Source organism: Camelus dromedarius, chromosome 3, assembly GCF_036321535.1.
Source record: "Camelus dromedarius isolate mCamDro1 chromosome 3, mCamDro1.pat, whole genome shotgun sequence".
Lineage (NCBI taxonomy): Eukaryota > Metazoa > Chordata > Mammalia > Artiodactyla > Camelidae > Camelus > Camelus dromedarius.
In genome coordinates, this window is record NC_087438.1 from 3417192 (window position 1) to 3443892 (window position 26701).

Below are 26701 nucleotides of genomic sequence, written 5' to 3' on the forward strand. Positions count from 1 at the left end.
GCTTGCTGCAGGGCGCGCTGGGCTGGGCGCTAGTCAGGACCCGTGTGTACCTGAGTGCGTGCGAGGGGGGCTCTAGGGCCATCCCCAAAGCCCTTCTGTAAATAATTCTTCCACTTTTGAAGAGTGTTTTCAAATGAATAAGAGAGAGAGAGAGAGAATGAGGGCGCGCAGGAGCCAGCCCCTGCACAGCCAGAGGGCTCTGCCGTCCCTGCCCAGGACGTCTGGCACCGCAGGACCGCCACAGGCAAGAGCCACCTACAGGCCCAGGGCAAGCTGGGCAAAGAGGCCAGAGACCACTGCCACCAATTCCCTCTCCATCCTGCTCTCCCAAATACACAAAACAGGCAAAGCTGGGTTAAACTGAACCATGAGGGACACCAGAACCATGAAGCACGAACCCAGACTCCCGGGACCTACTGGAGGTTAGAGGTCAAGAAGGCCAGGAACAGTCGGTGGAGCAGAGAGGTCACAGGCACAGCACGTGCTTGGGAACAAGCGCTGGCACACGGTGCACTCGCGCTCCAGCGCAGACGCATGCGGGGGTTGGGGCGGCACACTTAGACCGGCACACTTAGGCCGGCACTGACGCGCGTACGCGTGTACATGCGTGCTCATATTCAAACGTACACACGTACTTCCTTCAGTAGGCGTAGAACACGCTCTGGCTTCATAGCCAGGCTGGTGACTGAGTGTCTGCTGCTCCCTCGGCCTCCTTGCAAGACCCGCCCGGTGGCGGCACTGTCCTGGGCCAGGACCCATCCGCGACCCCAAAGCCTCCCATCGACCGATCGACCCGCTGTACCCAGGCAGCCAGCAGCCCCTGCACAGGCACTCCTAGCAAGGCCAGTCAAGGGCGACCGAGAAGCGGCAAGGGAGCCCAGGGCAGACTGCGTGGAAGACGGCGTTCCTCGACCCCCTTGTCTTCCATCACTTCACAAGCCCCGAGTAACACACAACCGTGTATACCCAGATCCACGCGTCCCCAAGAAGATCCTAGCGCCTCTATTTCTCAGCTGATCTCCTTCGGGGCAGGAGGACCGACCCAGCTGAGCCCAGGCGCCCTCCCACCGCATTCCGGCGGGCGGCAGGTGTCTGGCCTTTGGATGCGCAGCTCCAGCCCAAGGGAGTGGGGCTCGGGTAGAGCCGGGGGCGGTGCGGCCAGGTGCCAGCCAGTCCAGCAGCGGACTGCAGGTCCAGAGGGTCCCGGGTGGGCGCTCGGCCCAACCTTCTCGCCCCTCTCCCGCCCCCGGCCATCCTCTCCAGCCGCGTGCCCTCGGGACCGCCGGCAAGGCATCGACTGCGGCGAGCGCGCGGTCCTCCTCCCCTCGCGCCCCACCCCGGCGCCCTCTCTCTTGCCTCTTTCCTCCCCTGTCGCTTCTCCCCTCCCGTCCTCGCCCTCCCACCTCCTGCCCTCTTCTGCCCTGCCCTCCCCCTCCCCGGCTCTCCCACGGTGCGGGCGGGTTCTCCGCCGCCGCCCCCGCCGCCGCGGCCACCACTCCGCCCCCCGCGCGGCGCGGAGCCGCAGTAATAAGCCCGGCGCGGGCGGCGCAGCCACTGCGGGGCATCGTCCTGCGCGCGGGCCGGGTCGGTCCTCGGTGTCCACTTGCACGCCGCCGGGCTGGGGAGCATCCCGCGGCCCCGGGCCCCTCCGAGCGCCCCTGGATGAAGCCGTGCGTTATCCCCGCGGGGGCGCAGCGCCGGCGGCGGGCGCGGGGCGCTAAGGGCAGCCCCGCCATGCGGGTCCCCGGCTGCGCGGCGCTCTGGTTGCTGCTGCTGGCTCAGGTGGGTGTGCAGGTGAGTCCCCGACTCCGGGGCAGGGTCCCGAAGGCGCCCCTGGCTCAGACCCCGTCTCACCGAGGTGTCGCCGCTGTTTTCCAGCAGGCACCTGTGTACGCCGTGGGACCCGCAGCGACCTCGCCCGGGAACCCGAGCGTCCGGCGTCCTCCTCGTCCCGCGGAGCGGCTGGGCTGGGTGGAAAAGGGCGGTAAGTCTGCGACGGGGGGTGGAATCCTTGCAGTAGAAGCTCGTGAACCCCCTTAGCGCTGGTTTACAGGGTGCTGCAAATGTTGACAACTCTAGGAACTTTCTGTAAGTTGCTGCAGTGCATCCAACCTGTGAGTCAACTCTCACCAATAGTTATAGTTTCCCTGTAAAACAGAAGCAGGTTTACCAGCGTTATTACCATAAACATTAGGGAAGAAAGTAAGGAAATGCACCTATTTAAAAAAATTAAAGATGGAAGGGATAGTCTTGGAGTTGTATTAGTGTATACCTCAAAGCAATTATAAGCAGCTTATTTCGCCCTTCTCATCCCCTCAGCTCCCTGCCCCTCCTGTTTCCCCATGACCTTTTAACTTGAACATCCTTCACTGTCTCAGCAGGGAGCATCAGCCAGCCACTGTTGCCCAGCACTTCTTAGTATCCAAACGGATGCTCTTCGGAGTTGGGCATAATTGAAACATAGTAGTTCACGGAATGGGTAATTAGCGTTTTGTGACGTCAGAAGCAATGTCCAAGGTTGTGCCACGATTTGGCATAAAGGCAAGTCTGACCCTTCTGCAATGTGTGGTTTTACATTCGCCGTTCACAGGGAGCATTTATCATTCCATGTCTCACGGGAAGTACTTCTCCATCCTGAGCTACTTTAGGGTAAACGAGAAAGCAGGCGTGCAACGTCAGTTGCTAGCTGATTTTTATCTGAACCCAGTCCATTGGCAGTTGTTAACTATGAGTACTTTGCATCATTTCCAACTATTAATTACCATCTCAAATGTTACTAGTGACTTACAGAAGAAGAATTAGGTTTGATTATCCCAACATAGTTGCAGAAAACTGGAAAATTTGAGTCAATAATTCAGAATTCCTGCGTGTTGATAACGTTCCACAAAGACAGTAATTAAATATTTGCATTAATCATTGAGATTCTCTCTTCCTGAATGCTGTATGAATAGCCTATAAATAAAGTGATAAATCAGATGAATGCTGGAACGTGGGACCTTTTTGGGGGCCACCAGAGGGCGCTAGATGTAAATGAGAGAAAATGTTTAAAAATTGCTTGTCACCATGTTTTTGCAAGAGAAAGCTAATCTGTTTAAAGCTCACCTTCTTGGGCTTGCCGTTGTCTTCTTTAATGATTCATGCTACTATATAATCATTCATATTGTAGTCAGTTGTCCTTCCCCACTTAAAAAAAAAAGATTTTTGTGAAAATTCTAGTTTTCTAAAATCATGAATATTCCTGAAGGTCTCAGGAGGTTTTTCAGAGTGCAATCTAGCATTTACGAAGTTTTCTGTTAGGTGAGAGCATTAGAGAACCACTTCCAGGAGAAGCCAAGACTTCCTTCCTGCCCCAGTGTGCCCTCCTTCCACAAGCTGGACCCCTGGCTGCCTGGCACGTGCATCTAATCCCCTGGCATCTCAGCTGGTGTCCTGAGCCAGGCGTTCCCATGACAACCATTTACCTCTCTTGCTCAGAACCTCAAGGGGAAGGTGTGAGTCTTCATCAGTGATGTCCTGAGGTTCTAGCTTAGGGGACACACACCCCCGCCCCCCCCCATGCAAGTGTTTCCTGTCTTCAGTTACAGAAGGCTCAGTGGAGAGGGCGGGGCTCAGTGGGAAGCGTTCGCACCCCGGAGAACAGAGTCTTGCTGCGCAGCGCGTCACCTCTTTTGACTTAGGGCAGCAGAGCTGGAGGAGGCTTTGTGCGACGCTGCTGTTAGCTTCCTGCCGGATGTCTAGGTATCCGTTCAAAACCCCACATCGGCACTGAAGTATCTCTTTTGGCCATAAGGTTTGTTTACCACATATTTCAACCTGTCTTTCCCATGGCGCTGGGTGTCTGCAGTAATTTCGCACTAAGAGAGAGAACCCCATGTATTCTGTGAGACAACAGGAGGAAACTGAGATCAGTTCTGTTTTTAGACATGAAGTGCACCCACTTCATTCTGGCTGATCCACATCGCTTTGCCTTAATAGAAGACTTGAATGCTTGTCCCGCAGATTTACCTTGGGTCTTGTTAAGAGCAGAGACATAGCGCAAGTTTGTTAACTTCCAGGTCATGGGTCAGAAGTTCTTGAGGACTATGCGTCCTTGGACGTGAGCGACGTGTGTTTGTGTGTGTGCACTGAAGTTTATATTGATTCCTACTCACACACCCACACAACACGAGACCAGCTGGCCCGGCGGTGAGCTTGTTAATGGTTAGCAACAGGCTCTCAGGGCTCTGGTTTGTAACCTTTGCTGGTTCCCAAGGGCTAAATACGCCCACTGTGGCTGATTCCGAGCTATGGAGGCACTGCCCTTGAACACAGAGTTAGGACGCCACTTGCAAAATCGGTTCTCTGCAGCTAGCATAAGCCAGGCTGAGCATACTCACTGGAGGTCCACGCCTCCTGCACTGAGTTTGGGACTGGGGTGTCTCTGGACTTGCTGTTGTGGTCAAGAAACCTCTTAAAATCCAGCAGTCCGGGGTGCTGACTGGTACAGCCATGTGTGAGTCTTTTCAGCTTATGGAAAGCCTCTGCAGAACTGGGATCTCACTAAAGGATTGTCAAGGGTCAGGAATCTCAGTAATGCTTTTCTCTTGAAATCACCAGACAGTAGTTCAGGGTATTATCATCTTAAAACCTAAGCTCGGGAGTCAGTTTAAAACTGTGAGTTCACTGTGATGATATATTAACTTCTCTGGGAACAGCAGGAAGTGTGTATGGTGAGAAGCTATGCTTGCTTTGTTCATTCACTGAATTCTTTGGCTCTGACCTCTTTCACATTCATCTGCACGTAACCAAGAGAGCCTGTTTGACACCAAGGACCGTGCTCTGGGGGAATCAGGGTTTCCTGGCACTGCTGATGCTTTGTTGTGGGAGTCTGCCCTGTGCGTGAAAGGATGTGTAGCCACATTCCTGGATTCACCCAACAGATTCCAAAAGCACCACGCTCCCCTCCTGCTTTGTGACAATCACAGTGTCTCCAGACATAGCCAAGTGTCTCTTGGGGGTTGGGGGCAGGGTAGCACCCTTGTTGGGAACCACCGGACTAAACGTTCACCCGTATTCACCCTCAATCTCAGGAAGGAATGTGACTGATGTCAAGGGGTGGCTTTGTGGTGGTTCGAGCTGGTGTGCTGGGCAGGGTCAGGCCAGGTCCCCAGGGCTGACTGTTACCTTATAGGAACTCTGTGAGCTGGTTCCTTGGAAACTAAACTATGTAAACTCACAGTGAAATAAATATATTGAACGTGAAATGAATGTAAACATTTTCCTTATTCATTGCATAGTGTTTCCTACCTTGTCATAAATAAATTTCTTATATATAATTGGAAAAAAAAAACCAAAATTAAAACACTGAGAACTCATCACCTTACAGCTCTGTGAGTTCTTGGTTTTCTGCCTTCTTGAGGTTCCTTGCCTGCACTGTGTCTGCATGGTGGAAATTCTTTATAAGGACGTGCTGTCATACAAGCCTTGAAACTCCGTCTTCAGTGACGTCCCGTTGGCAATCCACAGCAGCTACGGGGGGAGTTTGTATCCCAGGGAAATTGGCAGATGCTTTAAACTAGGCTATTCCTCCCCCACCCTGCCACCCCCACAACTGGTCATCAAACATGTGTTGGCACAACACTGGGTTTCTCTAAAAGAGGTTTAAAAGTTGCTATTTTGAAAAAAAAAAAATAGAAATATGCCCCCCCACTATAAAGGATGAAGATTGTATGTCCTCCAAAATAAAGGTCATAAGAATATAGCTTTAAGTCACCTGGGAACAATTCAATTTTTTAATCGTAATAATCTTTTTCTGTGCAGTGAATTGGCTCATTAGCCAATGTTTGGAACAGTCCACATGCTTTGTCTTGATTCCGTGGACTCTTTTGGGATGGAAACAGGCTAGTGGGGAAGTGCAGACACTCCCCAGAGCCCGCGCGGCAGGGCAAAATGTGTTAACGTGACTGCAGCACGCCAGCTGTTCCCGTCAGTCCAGAGAGCCAGGGGTGAGGAAGGCGGTGGGAAAGTGCACACTGGATAGGCAAGCGCTTTTCCCTTTTTTTAGGAGTGGTCCAGACAGACTGTGATCACATACTTACACTGGCCCTTTAATTCCTAATTTGTACCCCCCTATTTTTTTTTATTATTGCATGCAATTTAACCAGATTTGTTTTACTTTTTTCGTTTTCCGAAGTGACATATGGAACAACCCTGATGCACTTTGTCGTATCAGACACAGTGTCCCGCTTTGACATGTACTTCAAAGACTGGTTGTTGCGTCTGCCAGCCAGAACCTCCTGCCTGTCTAGTCTGCATGGGGTCCAGCTCACCTGCTACCTGTGTGAGGCGCCAGGCCCCTGGGCCCAGGAGTGATCCTGGGGGGGTCAGAGATCAAAGCTCTTGACCTAAGAAGCAGGTTGAACAGGCCACCACTGAGGCCTTGGTTATTCTGCCGCCTCATGGGGTTGGGTGCCGGGCCCCTGACTCTCACCTCGCCATGGGCTTCCGCACAGGGGGCTCTGGGCAGTGCCTCACATCCATGGCCCCCCTGCCTCTCCCAAACCCAGACACACGCCTGCTATGGCCATCCACAGGTTGCCACCTGCTCTGTTCCAGCGTAACCCCTCAGTCACCTGCCAGGACTGCACGGGGATACGCAGGCAAGTATATATATCAAGAGTTTGGGTTGCAAAGAAAAATGTCTTATTCCAGAAAAAATAATTACCCGAGTCCTGTGACTCATGATCAAATGTCATTCTGTAGGATCTTGTTTTGTTTTGTCTCATGACTCCAAGAAGCAGGACCAACTCATGCTGAAGGCCCAGTTATTAAGTGTCTAACAGAGCAGTCTCTTGAGAGCATAAATTGATAATAAAGGAAGAATATATATGCTTTCTTAGGATATTAGAACCAGGATGAGAGTATTTGAATTGGGTCTTGTTGTCCATATAACAAGAAGCTGTGTTTTGTCTTTGAAGACTGTCCACCTCAGTGTAGGGCTAGCCTTCTGATGCTGGGGCCCAGCGTGCGTTTCAAAGGCATCTCAGCGGGAGCTTGGAGGAGACCCGACGTCTTGCTTGCCTGTTACTTTCTGGCATTTAGACACAGTGCAACCCAGGAAGCAGGCCCCTGTCCAGACATGCGCAGGCCCGTCGCTAGGGTGCAGATGGAGACACATACCAGATATTGTTTACATATATGAAAGGCGCAAACCAAGCTAACAGATTGTCAACTAAAATATTCCAGAGCCTCAGCTTTGACAAGTCTACCTGCACATGGCCTCAGAGTCCAGTCCCAGTTTAGAACATGGCGGTGTGGGACACTCTGATCCCGGCGTGAAGTCCTCCCCTACGTCTCTGGTCCACATTTGGTCCCACCCACCCAGGAAACACCTCTCCCTGACCTCTGAGTGGGGGAGATGATGTATTGATGGTGACAGTGAAAGGAAAATTCCTGGCCGTAGCAATGAAAGCTAAATGACTCTAGAAAGGAGGAAGCCTCTTTGGAGAAGACAGCGGCGCTGCTCTGAGAAAGGCAGAGGGGACCCCTGCCCAGATGCCACAGACGTTCCCCCCATACTTTGAGCAGAGAGGAGAGTGACTCACAGACACACAGCACAGAGCCCGGCCTGTGTGTGTGTGCAGCCCGGCAGAACGTATGGGTGCTCTGCCAGCTCCTTGGGGTTTCCCTTCCTTTGACGTTTTACAAATAAACCATTTATCTGAGCACATTTTAGCCCAGTATAATTTACATTAGAGCGGGGAGAAGAGTGGTGTATGTCTTTGGATGGCCCTGAAGTGTGAAATACGGTCAAGTGCCCAGAACGCAGGCCGCTCGGAGGGCCAGCGGTGGTTTCCACTGGGAGCAAATCCACATCCAAGCATCTCCCAACATGAACATTTCTTTGGGTTGAGTTCCGTGGAAGTTTGTTACTTACGTGTGTTCCAAAACTATGAAACTATGAGACTGTGAAACTATGAACCATGAGTATCAGGGCTAAGGGATAGTTCCTCTTGATAAATAAACAATTAACAAATTTTTAAAAAGACTAGACTATGTGCATTCTGCCTTTTCTCCTGTAGTTCTGTGATTCATAATTAGGTATTTTGAAATTAAGCACCAAAGAATGGCCATCATATTTGTCTTTTTAACTGTTTTCTGCAAAAATCATCAGTATTTTTAAGCTATAAATTCTTAGCAGTGGAATGAAGGTATTGATAAAAGGCAATAGGATGAAAGGAATGTTTAGAACTATAAAAATAAGTCCTTATTATAATTACTCTAAAGTAATTACTCTATAATCCGAAAAGTCCACCCTTAGCTTCAGTTGGCCTGCAATCTGTTTTTCCTTAGATGTGTCGGAGCACTTGCTGGATCGGTGGTAACACATTGTAGGGACAAGCGTGACCTCCTGAAAGGCCCTGCGGAGATCGTCCCTTCCAGCTCTGATTTTACGCATTCCACAGTTTCCTTTTCTGCAGGGTGAAAATACCATCAGGCCATAAATTGTATTTGAAAACTTCCTGATCCTTTCCAGAATTCTGAAATCACTCAGCGCATCCCCTCTCTCGCTTTCAGAGTATGACCTGGTGTCTCCCTACGAGGTTGACCCCGATGGCAACTACGTGTCCCACGAGATCACGCACCCGCAGAGGAGGAAACGGGCGTTGGCGCAGCGCGGGGTGGACGCTCTGCACCTTCGGCTGAAAGGCTTCCGGCGCGACTTCCACATGGATCTGACGACTTCCGGCAAGCTGGTGGCCCCAGGATTCCTCGTGCAGACCCTGGGAAAGGGGGGCACCAAGTCGGTGCGGACTTTCCCGCCCGAGGACTTCTGCTTCTACCAGGGTTCCCTGCGATCCCACGAAAGCTCCGCGGTGGCTCTTTCAACCTGCAAAGGCTTGGTGAGTACAGCTCTCGCCGCCTGTCGTGAGACAGTGGGGACAGTGACGTGCGAGAAGGGACAAGTGGCAAGGTTTCTGTTGTGTGTTAGCTCATTCTTCCATTGTTCACAGATTCTTATGATCTGTCAAAGTGGGAGGAGAATTGTCAAGTAATAGTTTCTAAAATCCATTGGGCTGCTTCCTTTCCCTGTTTGGAAACACCGCGCACCCCCTGCCTTTTGAGGTTGTTCTGGAAGAACCGTGGGAGGGCGCTGCAGCTGGAAGACTGCGCAGGACTCCCGGCCAAGTCTGAAGGCTCCGGCTTCTCGGGATGGGTTTGCTCTGACGGGCTCTGACTCGCTGGTCACTCTTGCTGGCCGCTTAATCCCGCTAGGGCAGCCCCTTCAATCTGAATAGAACGGTGGTGTTCAGCGACTGGCCGTGTAGACTGTTTGGTCCAATGCTTGAAAGCCCTTTGTGTCTGCCAGTCTGATGGTGATAAGGTGTTTGCAAAGGAGAATGTTCATTCCGAACACAGTGTTGGATCCAGGGCAGGGCGGTGCTAGGCTGATGATTCCACTGGTGCTTCCCTCGTTTTCTCAGTATCTGCGTTAGACAGTAAACATCCTCATGCTTCAGGTGGTCCCCTTCGCTGGGACCCTAGGGCGAGGAGCGTCGGGCCAAGCGGAGAAGGTACAGTCCCTCAGGCTGACTCACGCTGAAATATGAATGGCTTATCTTTTACTTTTCTTAAACTATTTCCATAATTTTAGGGGGGAAAAGTTTAGTAGGTGCTTAGGTTCTCGGACACATACTAATCAGTCAGACACAGATAAGGGAGACATGACAGAAGTCGCCAAGTGAAAACATGTGGTTAAAACATTAAGGTCTGAGCGTGTTAAGTTTGACAGACAGATTTTTTTGAACATTTGTTACATCTCCAGAAAATACTCTAAGTCTCTCTTAAATTCCTTTTTCCTCTTTGGAAAGGGGGAGTTCAGACTCTGCGTCTTATGAAGATTTTGCGTGTGCGTATGTGAATGTTGGATGCCAAAGGGGCATTCATAACCAATTCCTTAAAATACTGCATGTGTGCAAATGCTGTATCTTTTTTTTTTAAATATTAGCATTCTGCTTTTTAGGGGAATTTGGTACGGGCTGGGCTCATATCTACTTTGAATTGTAAAAGGCTTTTGGTTTGAGAATGGCTACGACGGGGAATTGACGAGGATAGGGTGATGGCTACTTGGCACACTTGTTAACCATGGAGACAGCATGGCTGACGTCTGCCACCCTCTCCCAAGAAAAGTAGATCTGCCTTAAGGGAAGAGCTAGACCTCTTCATGTAAGGCACTAAAGGCCTCAATCTCTTCCTTGGCTTTCTTCAACAAAGGCTCAGACCAATAATGGAAGCCACCTGTGAGGTAGGGCGGTGTGCCCCGCCTTTCAGAGCACCCTTGGATTCGTTTGTGGAGGTTGAGTGAGGTGCTTCCCATGAACCCATCTGGGGTGCAGGATCATTGACACCCCCGATCTCTGTGAGCCAAGGTCCTCCCACGCCTGGAGTCTGTTCTGTGAATAGAGCTGGCCGGCCGCAGCTTGAGATTTCTGGCTGTCTTTGAACTCAATGGGAGTTAACAGCGAAAGCTGTAAATGACAACTACATAAAAGATAAAGAAGTGAAAAGAACAGGAAAAAAGACTCCCCTGGATAATCGACACTGGAATTCAGTATTTTGGTCCCTGGATGTTTTCACCATTCATCTTCCAAGCACATTAATTCCAACTTCGCTGGGATTTTGTCTGCGGAGGGTCACTGCAAAGCCGACCTCAACTAGAATTATGAGTGTGAGATTCAGGGGCATTTTCCATAGGATAGGACAAATCAAAGGCATTTTAAAGACAAAAAAGGGAGGATTGAGGAGTCCTCTGTCTTTAGCCAGATAATAAAATTATTGAATGGAAATGCCCCTCAAGTAGCTGCCAAGTCTTGTTATTTCTTTCGTGATTGATGGTTACCCCAGCCGTTCTCCTTCAAACCTATTAACACATGAAGAAAAATAGCATATCTTTTACATTAGATGATGGCTCCTTTTTGTTACTATTGTTACTCTTTGTTCTTCTGGGTTCTAATGGAAGTTCTAGATAGATCTCGGTCAGGCTTTTCTCAGCTGGGCTTCTAGGTGACTCAGCTCTCTGAGTCAGGGGTCTCCTTGCTTTGCTCTGTCGTCACTCACACGCCTTTGCAGACCTAGTGGAGGCCACTTTGAAAACAAGCTCCCTGGTAGTGGAAAATGATCCAAATTCTATTCTTCCTATTTAATCAACAGCATAAGCGTACGACTTTTCATTTAAAATGTATTACTGTTTAATTAAGAGTTTAATAGATCGTATTATTCAATTAGAGAAAATGATTTACAAATGTGAGACAAGGCATTTCCCAACTATTACATAGCTCTTCCTCCTGGTTCTCAAATTTTGAATTTGGGAAAATGCTGCTCTAGTCCTCGGATAATTGATTTGAGGAACACTGTGAGAGTTCATAGCTAGTGGTGTGGTTTCATTTTAGTAAATAAATATTGTTAAAGAAGAAAGACAAACCTAAAATTAATGTTTTACTTTGAATCTCACATAAGTGGTGGCCGTGCTTCAGAACTGTGCCTCGCTGGGGCCTGCCGGAGCCAGGCCCGAGGGGCGCACTATCTGACGGGAGAAGCAGGGACAGAAAGCTTTACTGCACAGTGATGAGCTAAGGACCTGTATGGGTGCCGGGAGAACAAAGATGCAGACACCTCGCCCCACCCCGTGTTGCTGAGAGACAGCGGCGTCAGGGTGGGTTTCCAGAGGAACGATTGTCCAAGCTGAATCCTTACTGTAGAATTGGGATGTGATGCCCATGAATGGCCAGGGAAGACTACTGATGTCCATCAAGGTCACGGAATCCCTGATAACAGCATCTATGAATGTTTAGAGGTCAATGTTTGTATATGAAACCCAAGTATAGTAAACAAAATAAGATCAGTCACCCTGAAAATGACTTTGAAAGTCATTCTGGTATTGCCACCAAGTATCTTGACTCAAGATATTTCTCATTTTGCTGCATAAGGTTACTTTAATAAAAAGTGTCTGTTTTACTTATGTCTCTTTCAAGCTGACATCATGAATCTGTTCTGATTACCAATCACAAGCACATAAATGCCTACACACAGTAGGTGCTTTTCAACACTTGTTAAATAATGAATAAAACTACTGGGCTAATTACAGTGTAGTAAACAGTGATGACAATGACAGTAGCAGAAGAAACAGTAATAACTCACTGGAGGTTATTTGCCAAACACTTGCCTAAGGATTTCCCATTTTATCCCATTTGTCATCTCACTTAGCTTAATGACAACTTTAAGAGACAGAGACTATTTTTAAAAAAAAAGCTTTATTGAGATATAATTTACATATCAGAGTTTCACCCCTTGAAAATGTAGAATTCAATGTTCTTTAGTATATTTCCCAACTTGTGCAGATGTCACCACAATCTAATTTGAGACATTTACATCACCCCAAAAAGAAGCCCCATACAGTCAGCCCCCATTTCCCTCAAACCCTCATCAGCCCATGGCACCCATTAATCTGCTGTGGCTATAGGTTTGCCGGATCCGGCCACTTCTTAGAAATGGAGGCGTGAAATACGTGGTCTTTGACGACTAGCTCCTTTCACTTAGGACCCCGTGTTCAAGGGTCACCCATTTCATAACATGTATAAAGACTTAACCGTTTTCATTGGTGAATAATGATCTTTGTATACACGCGCCCCTTTTTATTTTAATGTCTATCAGTTGATGGACAGTATCGTATGTATTTTCTTTGTTTACGTGAATAATGTTGCTAGGAACATTTGTGTATGAGAGTTTGTGTGGACATATGTTTTCATATGTATCTAGAAGCGTAATTTCTGGATCTTACAGAAACTCTACACTTGATCTTCTGAGGGAGATTCCAAACTGTGTTTCACAGTAGCTGCACCATTTTGCATCTGCCCAGCAATGCATAGGGGTTCCAGTTGCTCCACAGTCTGGACAACACCTGCTCTTACCATCCTTTCTTCTCACAGACATCCTAGTGGAGATAAAGTGGTGTCTCATGGTGGGTTTGATTTGCTGGGTAGAGATTATTGATCAACAGGCTTTTTTTTCTGTTGCTTTGTTGTGTTTGTCTTTCAGCACTTTGAATATGTCGGCCTGTTCCCTCCTGGCTTCCACTCTTTCTGACAAGAAGTCAGCTGTTTATCTCATTGTAGCTCTGTTACACGTAAAGAATTGTTTTTCCTTTTGCTGCTTACAATTTTCCTTTGTCTTTCAACACCACTACTATGATGTGTACAGGTGTGGGTAGCTTTGAGCTTAGCCTTCTTGGAATTATACGAGCTTCCTGAATGCTCATATTTATGGTTTTCCCAGTATCTGACCATCATTTCTTCATATATATTTTTGGCTCCTTTTTCTCCTCTTCTTTGGTGCTCCTGTGACTCATACGTTGGTGTGCTTAACGATGGACCACAATTATCTGAGGCTCCATTTGTTTTCTTCATTCCTCTTCCTTTGTGCTCTCGGGATCTTGTAACCTTTTTTGATTGCTCCTCAAGTTCACTGTCTCTGCTAGCAGTTCAGATCCACTATTAAGCTTCTGCATTTTTCATTTTGGGTGCTGTACTTCTCAACTTCAATTTGGCTCTTTTTATACTTTCTTTAGCTCTGTATTTTACAAGACGTGGCTATGACGCCTTGCTTTGATTCTTAGGTGTAATTCTTTCTGTTTTTTGAACAGATTTATAATAGTTGCTTTGAAGTCTTTGCTGAGGTGAATGTCTGGGTCCCCTAGGAGCAGTTTCCATTCCCTCTTTCTTGTCCTGTGTACAGGTCACACTTTTGTTTCTTTGCACGTCTTATAATTTTCTTTGCTGAAGACTGAGCACTAGAGTTAATACATTTTAGCAGCTCTGGATGCTGATAGCGCTCCACCACTTTCTTGCTTACTGACTGGTTCAGTGAAAAGCCTGTGCTGGTATCACACCCAGCTGTTAGCCTGCGCTAACTGCTAGCTGATCGCTCATTTTTCTTTTTTCACAGTCCCCTTAGGCATAAACTGCTTCATAGTCTGATTTGATTACAGAAGAGTTTCGCACAGTTAGGATGCTGCTCATTCTGAGAATCCGCCAACACCAGGGGGAGTCCTCTTGTCTTTTTCCCTGACTCTCTATTCTAAACTTCTAGTTGGCATTCTGTTTTGCTCACTGTTATGTGTCCCATGGACCAGCCTTCTTTTAATTGCTTGCAACCAAGCTATCCACTATTTTTGACAATGGCCTTGGACATGAACCTTCACACACTCTGTTCCAAATACAATCGGCCCTGTTAAGTGAGCTCCTTGTTCTTACAGCCTGCTTCTCCCCCTGGGCAAAATGTGTGTGCCACTAAATGGGAGCTGGGGCTGGCAGAATACTTCTCCCCGCAAAGTGACTCCCCTGCTCTGGGGGTGGAGTTCTGGGTGGGGATAGTAGCTCCTGGTCCTCTCTGTATTTGCTTCCTGGCTTGAAGCCTCTATCTTACAAGCCTCTACGTTACAGAGGTCGGGATGTTCAGGGATTTGTTATTCTCAGCCTTCTCAGCCTGGAGTAGAGCTTCCACCCTATAAGTAGGGGCTGCTTGCAGAAGGGAAATCACTTCTCATGGCCACGCCCTTCTGGAATAGGGCTTCTGCAGTATAGAACTGATGGCATAGCGATGTTGGTGTCTTGCTTCTCCTGATGTGAAAATGCAGCTCTACAAGGGGAGCCTGGGGGATGGGGAGCCCTGGCCTTCTTAGAATGTGCCTGGAATAGAGCTCTGTCACACTGAGTAGGGGGCAAGGTGAGCATATGACTAGACCATGGCTCAAATGCCACCAAACTTCACCGTTCTTTGAGAGATATACTAAATTTAATTCAATACATGTTTCTCTACTTTTTAGGCCCTTAAGACAATTTCCAGAGACTTTAAATGGTGTGTGTGTGGGGGGGGTGTTGTGTATGTATATACAATTTTCAGCAAATGGCTGTTTCACTCAAGAGAGGGCCTGCTACAGTCCTTACACGGCCATTCTGGAAGTTGGCCTCTGCTAGACGCTGCTGTTAACATACTTGCAAATCGCTGCCCAAAACTATTTCATCGTCCTCATTTTACAGATGATCCCCATGGTAATTCTTGAAAGAGAGAGATTTTGACCTAGGTTGTCTGACTTCAGAACCAGCACTTTAAATCACAATGTTGTTTTGCTTCCCTTGATCATAAGATCATTGCTGCACTGCAGGGACCGACAGGATCCTTTACAGGCCTTTCCACCGCATCAGCCTCGAATGCTCCCTACAGTGTAATGATGCTCTCACTGGGTTTCCACCTCATCCACCTTCCTCGGGATCAAGCCCTCTCTGAACTTACTGATCCCACTCGTAATGTATCAGGGGCTTCCATTAAAATGCATGGATTCATTCCGTAATTATTTACTTACAGGGTTTTTTTTTTTATACCAGGCTGTAAGTTTTTGAAGAGATATTGTATTAGTCATCTTTGTAGCCCCAAGTTCCTGCTAACACTAACCAAAATTCTTTTTTTTTCTTGCAACGAATGATTGTATTTTAAGCTAACAAAAAAATAAAAGTTTAGTTTGTCTTCTCAAACTCTATTTTGAGATATGAATAAATATAAAATTCATTTTATAAGCCCTTTCATATGATTTCCTTTCATGACTAATGCCAAACATTCTATATTTTCTTTTGAAGTCCCGTTTATTTAGAAATGGTTTAATCAATAAGACTTCTGACAGAATATTAAAAAAAAAAAAACCCATTGTCAATACTTCCAAGTGAGATTTCTTTAGAAACATTTTCTGCGCACACAACAGGGTTACATTTTCTTAAAGGATTTCATGCAAGTTCTATACTTGGATTAGTTCTTTACCAAAAAAAATGAGTATCAAATCTATCAATTGTCCTTGGCAAAAAGTCTGCGTGAATTTTAGCTCCTCTCATGTAATTTGTTAAGGAATTAATGCATAGGGTATAGACTACTTCTCCTAAAATCTAATTATTCTCTTGTTTTCAATAGTGCTGGCAAACTTGTAAGTGTCACAGTTCCCAGTTTGGGTGGAGAACTCCCTGACTAGGTTGGAGACTTACTTGGGGCCCTGGTTTGAATTGATTGGGTTTTATTTCCAGGCACAAACTCCAGGGATTCTCTGGAAACTCTAGTCATTGAGAGTTTTTCTAAAGCACCCAATAAATCCTAGGAAACTGAAATCTTGCCAAATTTTCAACCAACTTTGAAAAATGTTCTTGAACCAGGGAAATAAGACAGGAGTAGAATGGAAGAACCAACACAAGAGATGGTTCGAAAGGCTAATACGAGTTTTAAAAGGAATGTATCACTTTCTGAGAAGGCCAGTGATGGCATAGCCAGCTGAAAATATGTCAGTCTTAGGAGGCATGCAGGAAAACTTTAGAGAAAATAAGGTTTGGGGATAAAGTATGGCCAAAGTTAGCAATTACTAGGAAATGCAAAAGGTGGGTGTGGGGAACTAATGGGAAGTATTGAATTATTACATCGATTTCTGCTGATTACTTAACAATAGATGTAGTATAAATCTTTAAGTTGACAAAATTGAATGTATCTCATTATTAGAACTAAATCAAAGTAACATTTTATAAGATGGTATTTTATACTTGACCACAGATTTTTCTATTAGCTTACCATTAGCTGTAAACAAAAGTAAGATGATTAGAGAAATTTGAGTATAACAGCTATCGTTTTGTCCCATTCCCCTGATTTTTCAAGTGATGAACCTGAGAGTCAAAGAAGGTGAAGTGACTTGGCCAATATTACAAAGCCAGGTGGGGCTCAGGTCTAGGCTGTATGTCTTTAGATTTTCTGTCCAGAGATATTTTCACTGCAACACGCTGGATATTATTAATTTTCACTATAAGGAGGAGCCAGTTGAAGAGCTTACATGTTGGAACATGTGCTAAGGATTTTAAAGATAAAGTAGACGTGTCCTCAATCTGGAGATGTGGGCCGGGGAGCAGTGAGGACAGGACAGAGTGGCAGCCTTCCCTCTGGTCAGTGTTCGGTGCTCCTGGTGTCCTTTTGCTGGGAGGCTCTGCTTCCCCTGTCACCACCCAGGGCAGCCCTTGTGTGGACGCTTTCATGGCCCATATAATGTCTGCTGTCAGGATCATCAGAATAGAGCTCATCTCCACGATCAGTATGACACATTTTCTTCATGGCCAAGATTAGCCAGCGAACAGCCATATGGATCCCCTTGGACAAGCAGATATATGATCCCTGTGGTCATTTCCTCTAGGGAATGGCTCAAGTTTGGGATTTTCCAAAGGACAAGGATGCCTGAAACCTACTTTTTAGAGTGATTATTTGAGAGAAAGTCCAGGCAAGAGAGAGTAAAAGAAGAGGCCAGATGAAACCAAGCTCTTTAAAGCATGAAGCTGCCTTGTTTCAAGTTAATCTAGACCAGTCTGATTGTATCTGCTTAACACACATAACATCTTTTCCTTTTTAAATGTCACTTCCACCATAAGGACTTCCCTGATTCCTCCCATCTAAAATTGCCTTCTCTTCCCTCTCCACATGAACTTCCTATCCCCTGCTTTACTTTTCTACACAGTGTTTATCATTATGTGTATCAATCACAGCCTAGTTAGGAAGCAGAAGCCACACAAGTTAACTGAAAAGAGAGAATTAATACAATGCATTTGGTAGGTATTAAAAACCTGAAAAAAGAAAAAGAAAACCTCAAGGCATCACAGGATAGCAAGTGTGGGAAGCAGCTCCTGGACCTGGGACTAAGGCACTGAGGGAAGAAGTCAGGATTATTAGAACTCAGATGCTTAGGTGCAGACCCCTGGGGAGGGGCACCGGCCAGCCGGTGCGAGGACTCGGAGGGGGCCCCTTGCTGCTGGTTTTTTAAGTCACCTGTAAACTGCGATCAGCTGCTGTTACTGGAATTAACTTCCACGGCCAGGGTGAAGCAAGGAGGACAGGAAAAGAAAGCATACAGGAAGTGCTCAGAGGGCAGACAGGAAGTCCACGTTGGGCAGACAGGAAGTGCACAGGATGCAGACAGGAAGCGCACCAAGCGCAGACAGAAAGTCCTCAGTGATGGGCGGTGGGGGCAGACAGCAGACAGGAAAGAATAAGTTCTTCCTCCTGCTTTGTTCTGTCCAGTCCCTCGTGGTGCCGCCACTGGTAGAAGTGAACAGAGAGTGGCAGCAAAGCAAAATGGGATGTACAGAGTCCCAGACTCGACATCACAAAGTTTAAAGGGGCGCTGGGAGCTGAGGACGATTTAACACAAAACAGGCTGTTTACTGTGCTAAACACTGAGAGTATAGCAGGGGTTTATGTCTTTTCTTGCTTCATCCCCAACGCTTTCAGAAGTGCCTGGCAGATAGTAAAGCCCTCAATAAAAATGTATTCAGTGAACAATTTTTTTTTTAAGAGAAACAAGAATTCTGGTGCTGTGCAAAAATCATTTGCACAGCCACTGATCTGGAGGGAGGAAAAAAGGAGACACTAAAAGCTAAAATAGTAGGGGCATCCCAGCCCTATCTAGAGCAAGGGCTAGACGTCCAGAAGTGGACCTCAGCAGGCCTGGGGGCAGGCTTCTGCCTGTGAGGGGTCGGAGCCGTCAGATTCGGTGCAGGCAGACGATCCTCCCGTATGACGGCTGTTCTTGCTCTTGTTCCTGATTTGTTTAAAATGAAGTCCCCTGTGTAGCTTGCCTGCGGGGAGAAGCACAGCATTTCCTCAAAAGCCTTGGAAGCAGTATTTCATGACTTACGACAAAGAATAAACTGACACTCAGGAGCATGTGCGTGTGTGCGTGTGTGTGTGCTTTCAGTGTCTGTGAGCTTGCTTACCCTAAACCACTCCTGAAGGAGGCGTTCGGGCATCATTCCCTAGAAGCCCGCCCTGTATCACAGTGAATTCAGTGGAGCCTTGTTTGGCTCGCTCTGGACAGCAGCCGTCCTCAGTAATCCCACCCCGACGCCCAGGCTCCCTGCGCATCAAAACGCAGCTGGAAGCCACTCTTTGCATTTGCTCTTCTGTCGCTTCTTCAGTCCCCAGTTCTCCCAGGTGTATCATTTTTACTGATTTTGATACTTTTGTCCAATAACAGCATTCATTGTTTGTTCTTTATTGCACATATTTTTCACTACTCAAGGGTTTGTTTTTAAGTTTTAAGAAGAACAGCATGTGGTTTAAAGACATTCAATCAAGTAAATCCAGTATTTTAAATGAGTAGCCAAATCAGTACTAATTTCATATTTCCTTTGCTAAAATTATTATGAAATTATAGAAAAACCAAAGAAAAATATCTCGTTTGAAAAAATTACAATCTAAAGAAATATAGGCAGGATTCTTATTTTTTCTTGTATAGTTAATTGGCAGTAAATAGACATACCCAGTAAGGCACACACTGTCAATATATAAAAAGTTACCAGTTTCAAAACAAAAATTAAACTAAATTAAGACAAAACTAAATTTAAAAAATCCACATGATGCTACCAGATTTACAGGGATGTTAAACCAGATTTACAGCTGGTTGCCTGTAGTTTAAAAATGGAACTAAAATAATGGAAAGCTTCAGCAGACAATGACACATATATCCAGATATTCCAGGTTTCTGTCATTGAATAGTTATGTCTCCACCCCTTAAGACATTAGAAATTTGGATAAGACTTGTAAAGTAAAATGTAATTTAAGTAATAGGTGATTTCTTTCAGTATGTGAAGTCTGAGAAAAATATTTGCCTTAATGACCTTAGGGTCATTTCATTTTATCATAGTTTAAATTTTCATGGGAGTATATTATACCTTTCTCTCTTGGGTGGAAAAGCAGAGGCTGTCCCTTAAATGTAGTAAGCCTATATTTAAGTGCACACAGGTTGTGAACATGTTGAAAGAAGGTTCTTAGCTTTGACTGGGTTTGCAAAAGGAGCCGGGGCCTCCGTGCAGGGTAGCTCAGGCTGGGTCCTGGGAACTGTGAATGGGTGGGTGGGGGGCAGGAGTCAGAGGCTATTCCATGAAAAATGAGGCCAGCTGCCCGCATTCCTACCCCCCCCCCACTTCCCTCCAGGGAGCCGCCTCAGTGGAGGCTGAGAAGCACAGTCCTGACCTGTCATTCCCTTACTTGACCTGTGCCCGTTGCACTCTGAGTAAACCCCACATCCTCAATACGGCTGATGATGCTCCTGGGGTCTGCCCTTGCCTGCAACTTCAGCCTCGTAGGGGAAACTCTCCAGGCCCTGGTGGCACCAACTTATTTCTTACAAAATAAGGCTGAGCTCCTCACCCCCTCGGAGCCTTAGCAAATGCTATTCCCATTCTGCCTGGAACACAATTCCAATCCTCTGTCCTCTGGTTAAGTGTCCTTTATTCTCTAGGCATCAGTAAACAATCACTCCCATAAGTCTTCTCTGATGCTCCAAACCAGGGCAGATTCCCTTGTAATACATTCATGACTCACCTTGCCTTTCTCCTTGAAAGGAATTGTCCCAATTGAATTCTTACTTTGATTACTAGCTTAGCATTTGCACCTCTCTCCCAATAGACAGCAGCATCCTAAGGGCACCACAAATTGTCAGGATCTCTTCAAGATCAGAGCACCCAGTAGTGTTCCTGGCCCATTGAAGCAACTGGATAGATGGGTGGGTGGGTGGATGGATGGATGGATGGATGAAAGGTCCTAGTTTCAGATACTGGTTGCATCTATGCTAGAGAAAGTCCCTGTATCCAGAGAGAAGGTGCAGTGACTGTGGAAAGTTCTGTCTAGAAATGGCTCTAAGTTGAGTTTGGACAGCATGCATTTCCCAATCACTGTACAGACACAGCCTGTCTGTTGAGGCTCTAGGAGCGTATTTCCACAGCAGAAAAGAACCGAGCAAGTGCTGTTCACACTCCATAGCTTTAGAAAAGGCCCCCTGCAAGTGAGCAGATTGCTGTCCCAACCATAGGAGCAATTTTTCTAAGGACAGAGAAAATCTCTAAACAGATTCCAAGCAAGAAATACTGCAATACACTTAGGTAACAGGATATGATATCATTTATACAAAGTACAATTTAAGAAACTGAATGGAGTCTGTCCACCTCTTAGCTTTTTAAACGTTACTACAGGAGTATGAAGACACCGTAAAGGCTTGTCTCAGTTTCTTGGACATACGTCTTCTTTAATGACCAAGCATATGATCAGGGTGGGTTGTCTGCTGCATGTGAAGATTTCTGAAAAAGGGTCTTCTTCCCGCCCTGAATCCTCCACAAAATATGATGCAGCAAACTTATCCTCTACTTACTTTTAAGGATAAAAAGCTTATACTGATCGTAAAACAAGAAAAAAAATTGTGCGTATTTCCATTGTTTTGTTAGTTATGTTAAATATTGAGCAGTGGTTTTATCCAGATCCAGAACCAAACTGGCCAACAATTATTCTGGAGCAGCTACAGTTTAGGGGCTGTGATTGTTCACCCAGAGCAGCATGAACTCGCCATATGTGAAGGAAGCTGCCTATTTAGACAGACATTCAAATAAGAAATGAGAGACAGACTAGAATGGCTTATGTAATGACTACTATATATAAAATAAATCCATGGTTCTTCTGTGCAGCACAGGGAACTCTATTCAATACCTTGTAGTGACCTACAATGAAAAAGAACATGAAAACAAATACATGTATGTATATGCATGGCTAAAACATAATGCTGTACACCAGAGATTGACACATTGTAACTGACTAGACTTCAATTTAAAAAGAAAAAAGGATAAGCTAATGAGAAATCTAATGAAAAAACATAGCCTTTGGATTCATACAAGTCTTGTTCAAATCTAACCTCACTCACCAGCCAAGTGGTCCACCGCTTTGGGATCTGGTTTCCTTAATTTGTGGATAAACTTGGCCGCATAGGGTCGCATGAGGACTGTGGGAGACAACATCTGAGCGAAAGCCCTTGGCACAGGGCTCCCTGTAGGAGCTGAGCAATCTGCTCTCCTCAGCACCGGCCCCGTTACTGGGCTCTGAAGTGCACATAGAAACCTGACTGGAAGGTGATGGACACAGTGTCATGCCAGCAAGTTTGAGCAAAGGTAAAGAACTCAGAGGAGGGGCTGCATGACCTTGAGAGATGCCCCGCAGATGGATGAGGGTAGGAGTAGAATACATTTTATTGACACTAAAACCTTTCGGGTGATTTATTGAAAGCACTCAGGATGATTGAAGGACCTGCCACTGAAGCAGGCAATTTAAAACGCAGGAGTTCTGATGATGCACCGTGTGGAGTCACCGCTCACGTCCGCACGTGTGAAAGGGCGTTGTCGGCTCCCAGCGCCTGGGCGGTCACCTTGTGCTTGCAGGGCGTCGCAGATGAGAAGGGTGCCCAGGACAGCTGCTGTCTTGGACTTTGTATTCCCCCCGCAGCAGCCGAAGGAGCTGTAACCCGTGTCTTATTTGCAGAGATTATCTCTAACTGAAGCTGGGGGAGCTTTGTCTGCTCCCTTCGCAGGTCATTAGCAGGCGGATTGCGGAGTCACGAGCCAGAAGAGAAGCGGGGCTGCTTGACAGCACTGTCCTAGGTCTAGCTGCAGTACACACGCGTGTGTAGAAGACTGGGGAGTAAACAGCGGATTGTAAATCCACGAGGGCTGTGCTGTGTGAGCATGGCACGGTTGGAAACATAAGTTGTTACAGGTTCCTTAAGAAGCCGAGCAACGTAGGTTGGCCTTTTCTTAGCCATTTAGTAACATTATTCAGAATTTCTAATATTGCTTTGATACACACCGTAGTCATAATGCTTGCTCCTTAAAATTCTGTAGAGCTACGATCAACCCTAACTTCCTGCCTCTGCCTCCAGTGACCCAGGATGTCGTCCGCTGGGGCCTCCACACGCTCACGAAACTGAGTTTGTCAGTCCCCACCCAGCACGTTCTTGTTCCCTGTTACTAACCCTCAGAAAAGACACAGCAACACATGCGTCACGCCCTCCACTGCGGGAGGCAGGGTTACAGTCACTTCGTTTATGAAAATTCTGGAGGGTGACCCATGCCCACAGACTGAAATGGGCCCACATCTAAAGTCTCAAAATGACGACGCCCCCAGGCTGTGGTCAGTGCGGGACCTTATGGGACAACAGGTTTCTTTGAAAATAATGAAACTACTCCTTACATTGATTTAAAACTTTAAATGCTTAGCAAATCCAAACCCCTGCTTCCGCTGCTGCCTGCATCACAGGTGTGCGCCAGTGGCTAGAACTGGCAAACCCAGCTTTCAGCCACACCAGAAAGGCCAAGCTCCCCGGGACGGCTGTGCCTCTGTGTGCATAAAGGAACACACGTGTTTGAAATGATTTGGCCACGTCTGTCCTACAATGTGAAGTATATTAACAAGAATAAGTTGATAGTTTCACAGATTGCAATTTAAATGTAAAAACTACCTTAAAAGCCCATAATTTAAAATTAAATCATTGCATGGCAGCCCTAAGTTGCACAGATCCTAGTGTGTTACGTATGTTATTGTTAGTATAACCTACAACAAATCAGGAGTTCACAGCCGTTCTGTCCAACGTCTACATCCAGCTATGAAGGTCAAGCATATTCATTACATGTTGACATCGTATCATGTTCCACTGTAGAGTGTGCAAATTAATCCTCTCATTTGGCCATTATTCACAGTTTAGATTTCTCCTTTATCTCATGCATGCTTTGCTTGATTTTGGTTTCAAAGTCAACCCCAACCACCTTCTCCTTTCTCTGGTTTCAAGCCCTTTCATCTGTGCTTTGTCACAGGCGTGGCCTGGCCTGAAGCGGCCATGACGCAGCCGTTGTCGATACGACGCACGTGTGGTTAAAGCTGTAGGGTCCGTGAGCACAAGAGAGAATTTCTTCTTATGTTTGTCAAGTACAGAGACACAGATGTATCGGAAGGCTCTGGCCACTACTGCCGTCGTGTCTGGTGGGGTGCTGGCTGGAGAATTCCCTTCAGGATGAGCTAACTTTCCAAATTCCTGTGGTGTTTTAATCATCTTCCATTTATATGGCCTTTCTACTTTTTTTTTTTTCAGGTTAATCATTTTGTCACATCCCTCATTTATAGCTCTTGCCTAAAAGGGGTAGCCCCTGATAATACTTTTTCCATCGTGGGAAAAGCAGATGCACTTCTAGGATTTGACCTGCTTCCACTTGGTGGTTCTTCGGAAATGGTGATTCTTCTGCTCCCTGTAAGCAGACGAATGGGGCTGGGGGGGCTGTGATGGTTTCACGGAAAGGCTGTCTATCTCACTTTCTTACTCTTTCAACTTACCCATTGCTTTTCTCCAGCTCCTGAAACAGAGCTTTAGGGGGAACAAATCTGAACATAAAATTCTTCTAATGCTCAGTGTACCTGAGCACCAACATGTCACTGTTTTGAAAAGACCTGCTTGTAATCTGTTTTCCACGTTTGGTTGTGATGGAACAAACATTTGGTGAATTCTGCTTTTTTACCATAGAAGAATGTATGTGTCCATGACAGAATTGAATAGTTTCAAATAAATAAGAAACTGCACCCATTATAAACAGGGAGGAGCACTGATATTAGAGCCAGCCCCTCTGTGTATGGGGGCAGGCGTCACTGCCGTCGGATTCGTGCACTGCTCTTGCATTTCGTTATATCAATAATGTGAGAAGAATTCTATTCCCTTTGTGCATAAGAGGAATCTGAGGATGAGACAGATTTTGTAGCCTGCTCAAAGCCGCCATCTAACAGGGGACAGAGTGCAGACTCCAAGCCATGTCCGCTGGGTCTGAGAACAAATAAATGGTGAGCTTTCTGCCCGGCACCGGCGTCTCCCCCAGGGAACTTCTTTGTCTCCCTGGAGTCTGCTTGACTGGTTGGGCAACACTGGATCTTGTTGGCACAGGAAGTACTTAGACTTACAAAACCTATGCTTTCCTTCACTTTGACACCTGCGTGGGGGCCAAGCATGCAATCTGCACAAACTCGTTCAGATGGCCATGGTCCCTCCTGAGAAATTTCAGAGGGCTTCTGTGTCCTTTATAGCTCTAGCGGTTACCAGCTCACAGATTTATATGATTGAGTGATGAAAGATCATAAAGAGAGAGAGAGACAGAGAGAAAACATAGTTTTCAAGCATTTTTTAAATTCAAAACTAATCAAGAAAGACTACAGAGATTTCCACTTGTAAATGGTGGCTGCTCCCTGTAACTCAGCCGAATTCCCTGCACTTTCCTAATGGACATGACAGCACCATTTCTAACGGCAGTTTCCTTCCAATGTGGTGAAGCCAAAAGTGCAGGAGGAGAATTGGCAGAAAGGCCGCCTCGGGGAGCATCGTGGCCACAGCTGTAACTGGCTGATGGAGAGGAATGAACGCCTCACCAGGAAATAACAGAGAACTGGTCCAGGGGCAGGCTCTGTTTTAATTTCTTGTGTGCAGGGAAAAAAATAACTTGTCAGGAATTATCCTTGTTGATGAAATATACACAGACATACTCATACACACTGATTTCAAAATACTCCTTCCAGAAACTGTTTAACCTGCTGGAATTTTTTTTTTTTTTTTATGGGACGGAGGTAACCTGAGCATGCATAATTTCCCTGGCTTAGGAGTTGTCCTGTAAACAGCAGGTCTGTGATCTGGCCGGGGCCACGGAGTTCCTGTGTATTGATCCTCTTCTGTGTTTCAAGCTCTTATTTATATTTTAATTGTGATAGTTAATCACACTGGAGCGATATCTGACACTTCTGCAGAGCTTGGCGTGTGGATTCTGAGTGCTCCCCTGGGGACCACGCCCACACGAGGGCTTCGGGGTTCTGACCAGCAACCTGCAGGAGAGGGGGTTCCTGGGGCCCAGCCTGTCTTATGTGTGAAACAAGGAAATATTATGCGAATTATGTGAAAATGCCAGGGGCACACGAGTCAGCAAACACCAGGGAGTCGCTGGATAACACTGCGTTGAAGGCCATTGGATGCTCTCCGTCTTCCATTGTCTTTGCGACAAACTTTTTAAGAGTAAACTGTCTTTGAAAAAGTATACAAAAACTCTCAAGGATGTGAAGGTCTGGCTGAGCCACGACGGCCCCTTTGCTGGGCTCTTCCAGGAGGGGACTGGCTCTGGGAGCAAATGTTTCAGGAGCACAAATGTTTCAGCAAAAGCACAGGCAGCAAATGTTTCTTGAGCACAGTCATGGGAGAGACAGTGCCGGTGGCCCTCGCCTGCATCGGGGGCTGCTTGGTGGTGGAGAGAACTGGAGTGAGAAGTCAGCGGGGAGGCTGGATTTGCAGTCGCATCCAGTTAACTGTGCTCGCATGGTTTCAGGTCGCTGTTAGGGCCACTCTCGGGACCACGGGCTTAATCTGTGTTGCGGGGCTGTCCTCGTGGCCATCGTTGAGGAGAACAAAGCCGACCTCAAGCCAGTTTGGGGTGGCTTTTCTCTGAGCCTTCATGAGACTGAATCCTTTCCTCACTGGTCGGCAGAAGGAACAGCCGAGTGCCACGTGGTGGTCTAGAGGAACCGGCTGTGAATCTCAGGAAGGAACCACCCGTGGCCTGGTTTCTTTTCCTTCTATGTTGTTGCTGTTTGTCTTGCTTTTTTTTGAGGGGGGGTTTGTCCCTCTGGAAGTAACGGCTCTGCCCACGTTCTCTGTGGGGACCTGTCCCCTTGAGAGGATGCTGTTGGGACGCCCCCTGGATTCTTACGGACGGATTTTGTCCTAGTGTCTTCAGTGTTCTATTTCTACCAAAAAACAAAGGTG

General features: G+C 46.7%; 1 protein-coding gene across 3 annotated transcripts in view; it reads left to right on the plus strand.

Moving 5' to 3' along the window:
• Positions 1 to 1702: 1702 nt before the first annotated feature.
• The window catches only part of ADAMTS16 (ADAM metallopeptidase with thrombospondin type 1 motif 16), a 153621-nt gene continuing 128622 nt past the window's right edge, over positions 1703 to 26701 (plus strand). For 2 of the 3 annotated variants that reach the window (XM_064479296.1, XM_064479300.1), the window contains exons 1-2: positions 1703 to 1984; positions 8557 to 8882. In XM_064479296.1, coding sequence (XP_064335366.1) covers positions 1735 to 1984; positions 8557 to 8882 — 576 coding nt within the window. In that variant the 5' untranslated portion in view covers positions 1703 to 1734. The remainder of the gene's footprint in view (positions 1985 to 8556; positions 8883 to 26701) is intronic. The other variant, XM_031442923.2, reaches the window with a different exon arrangement.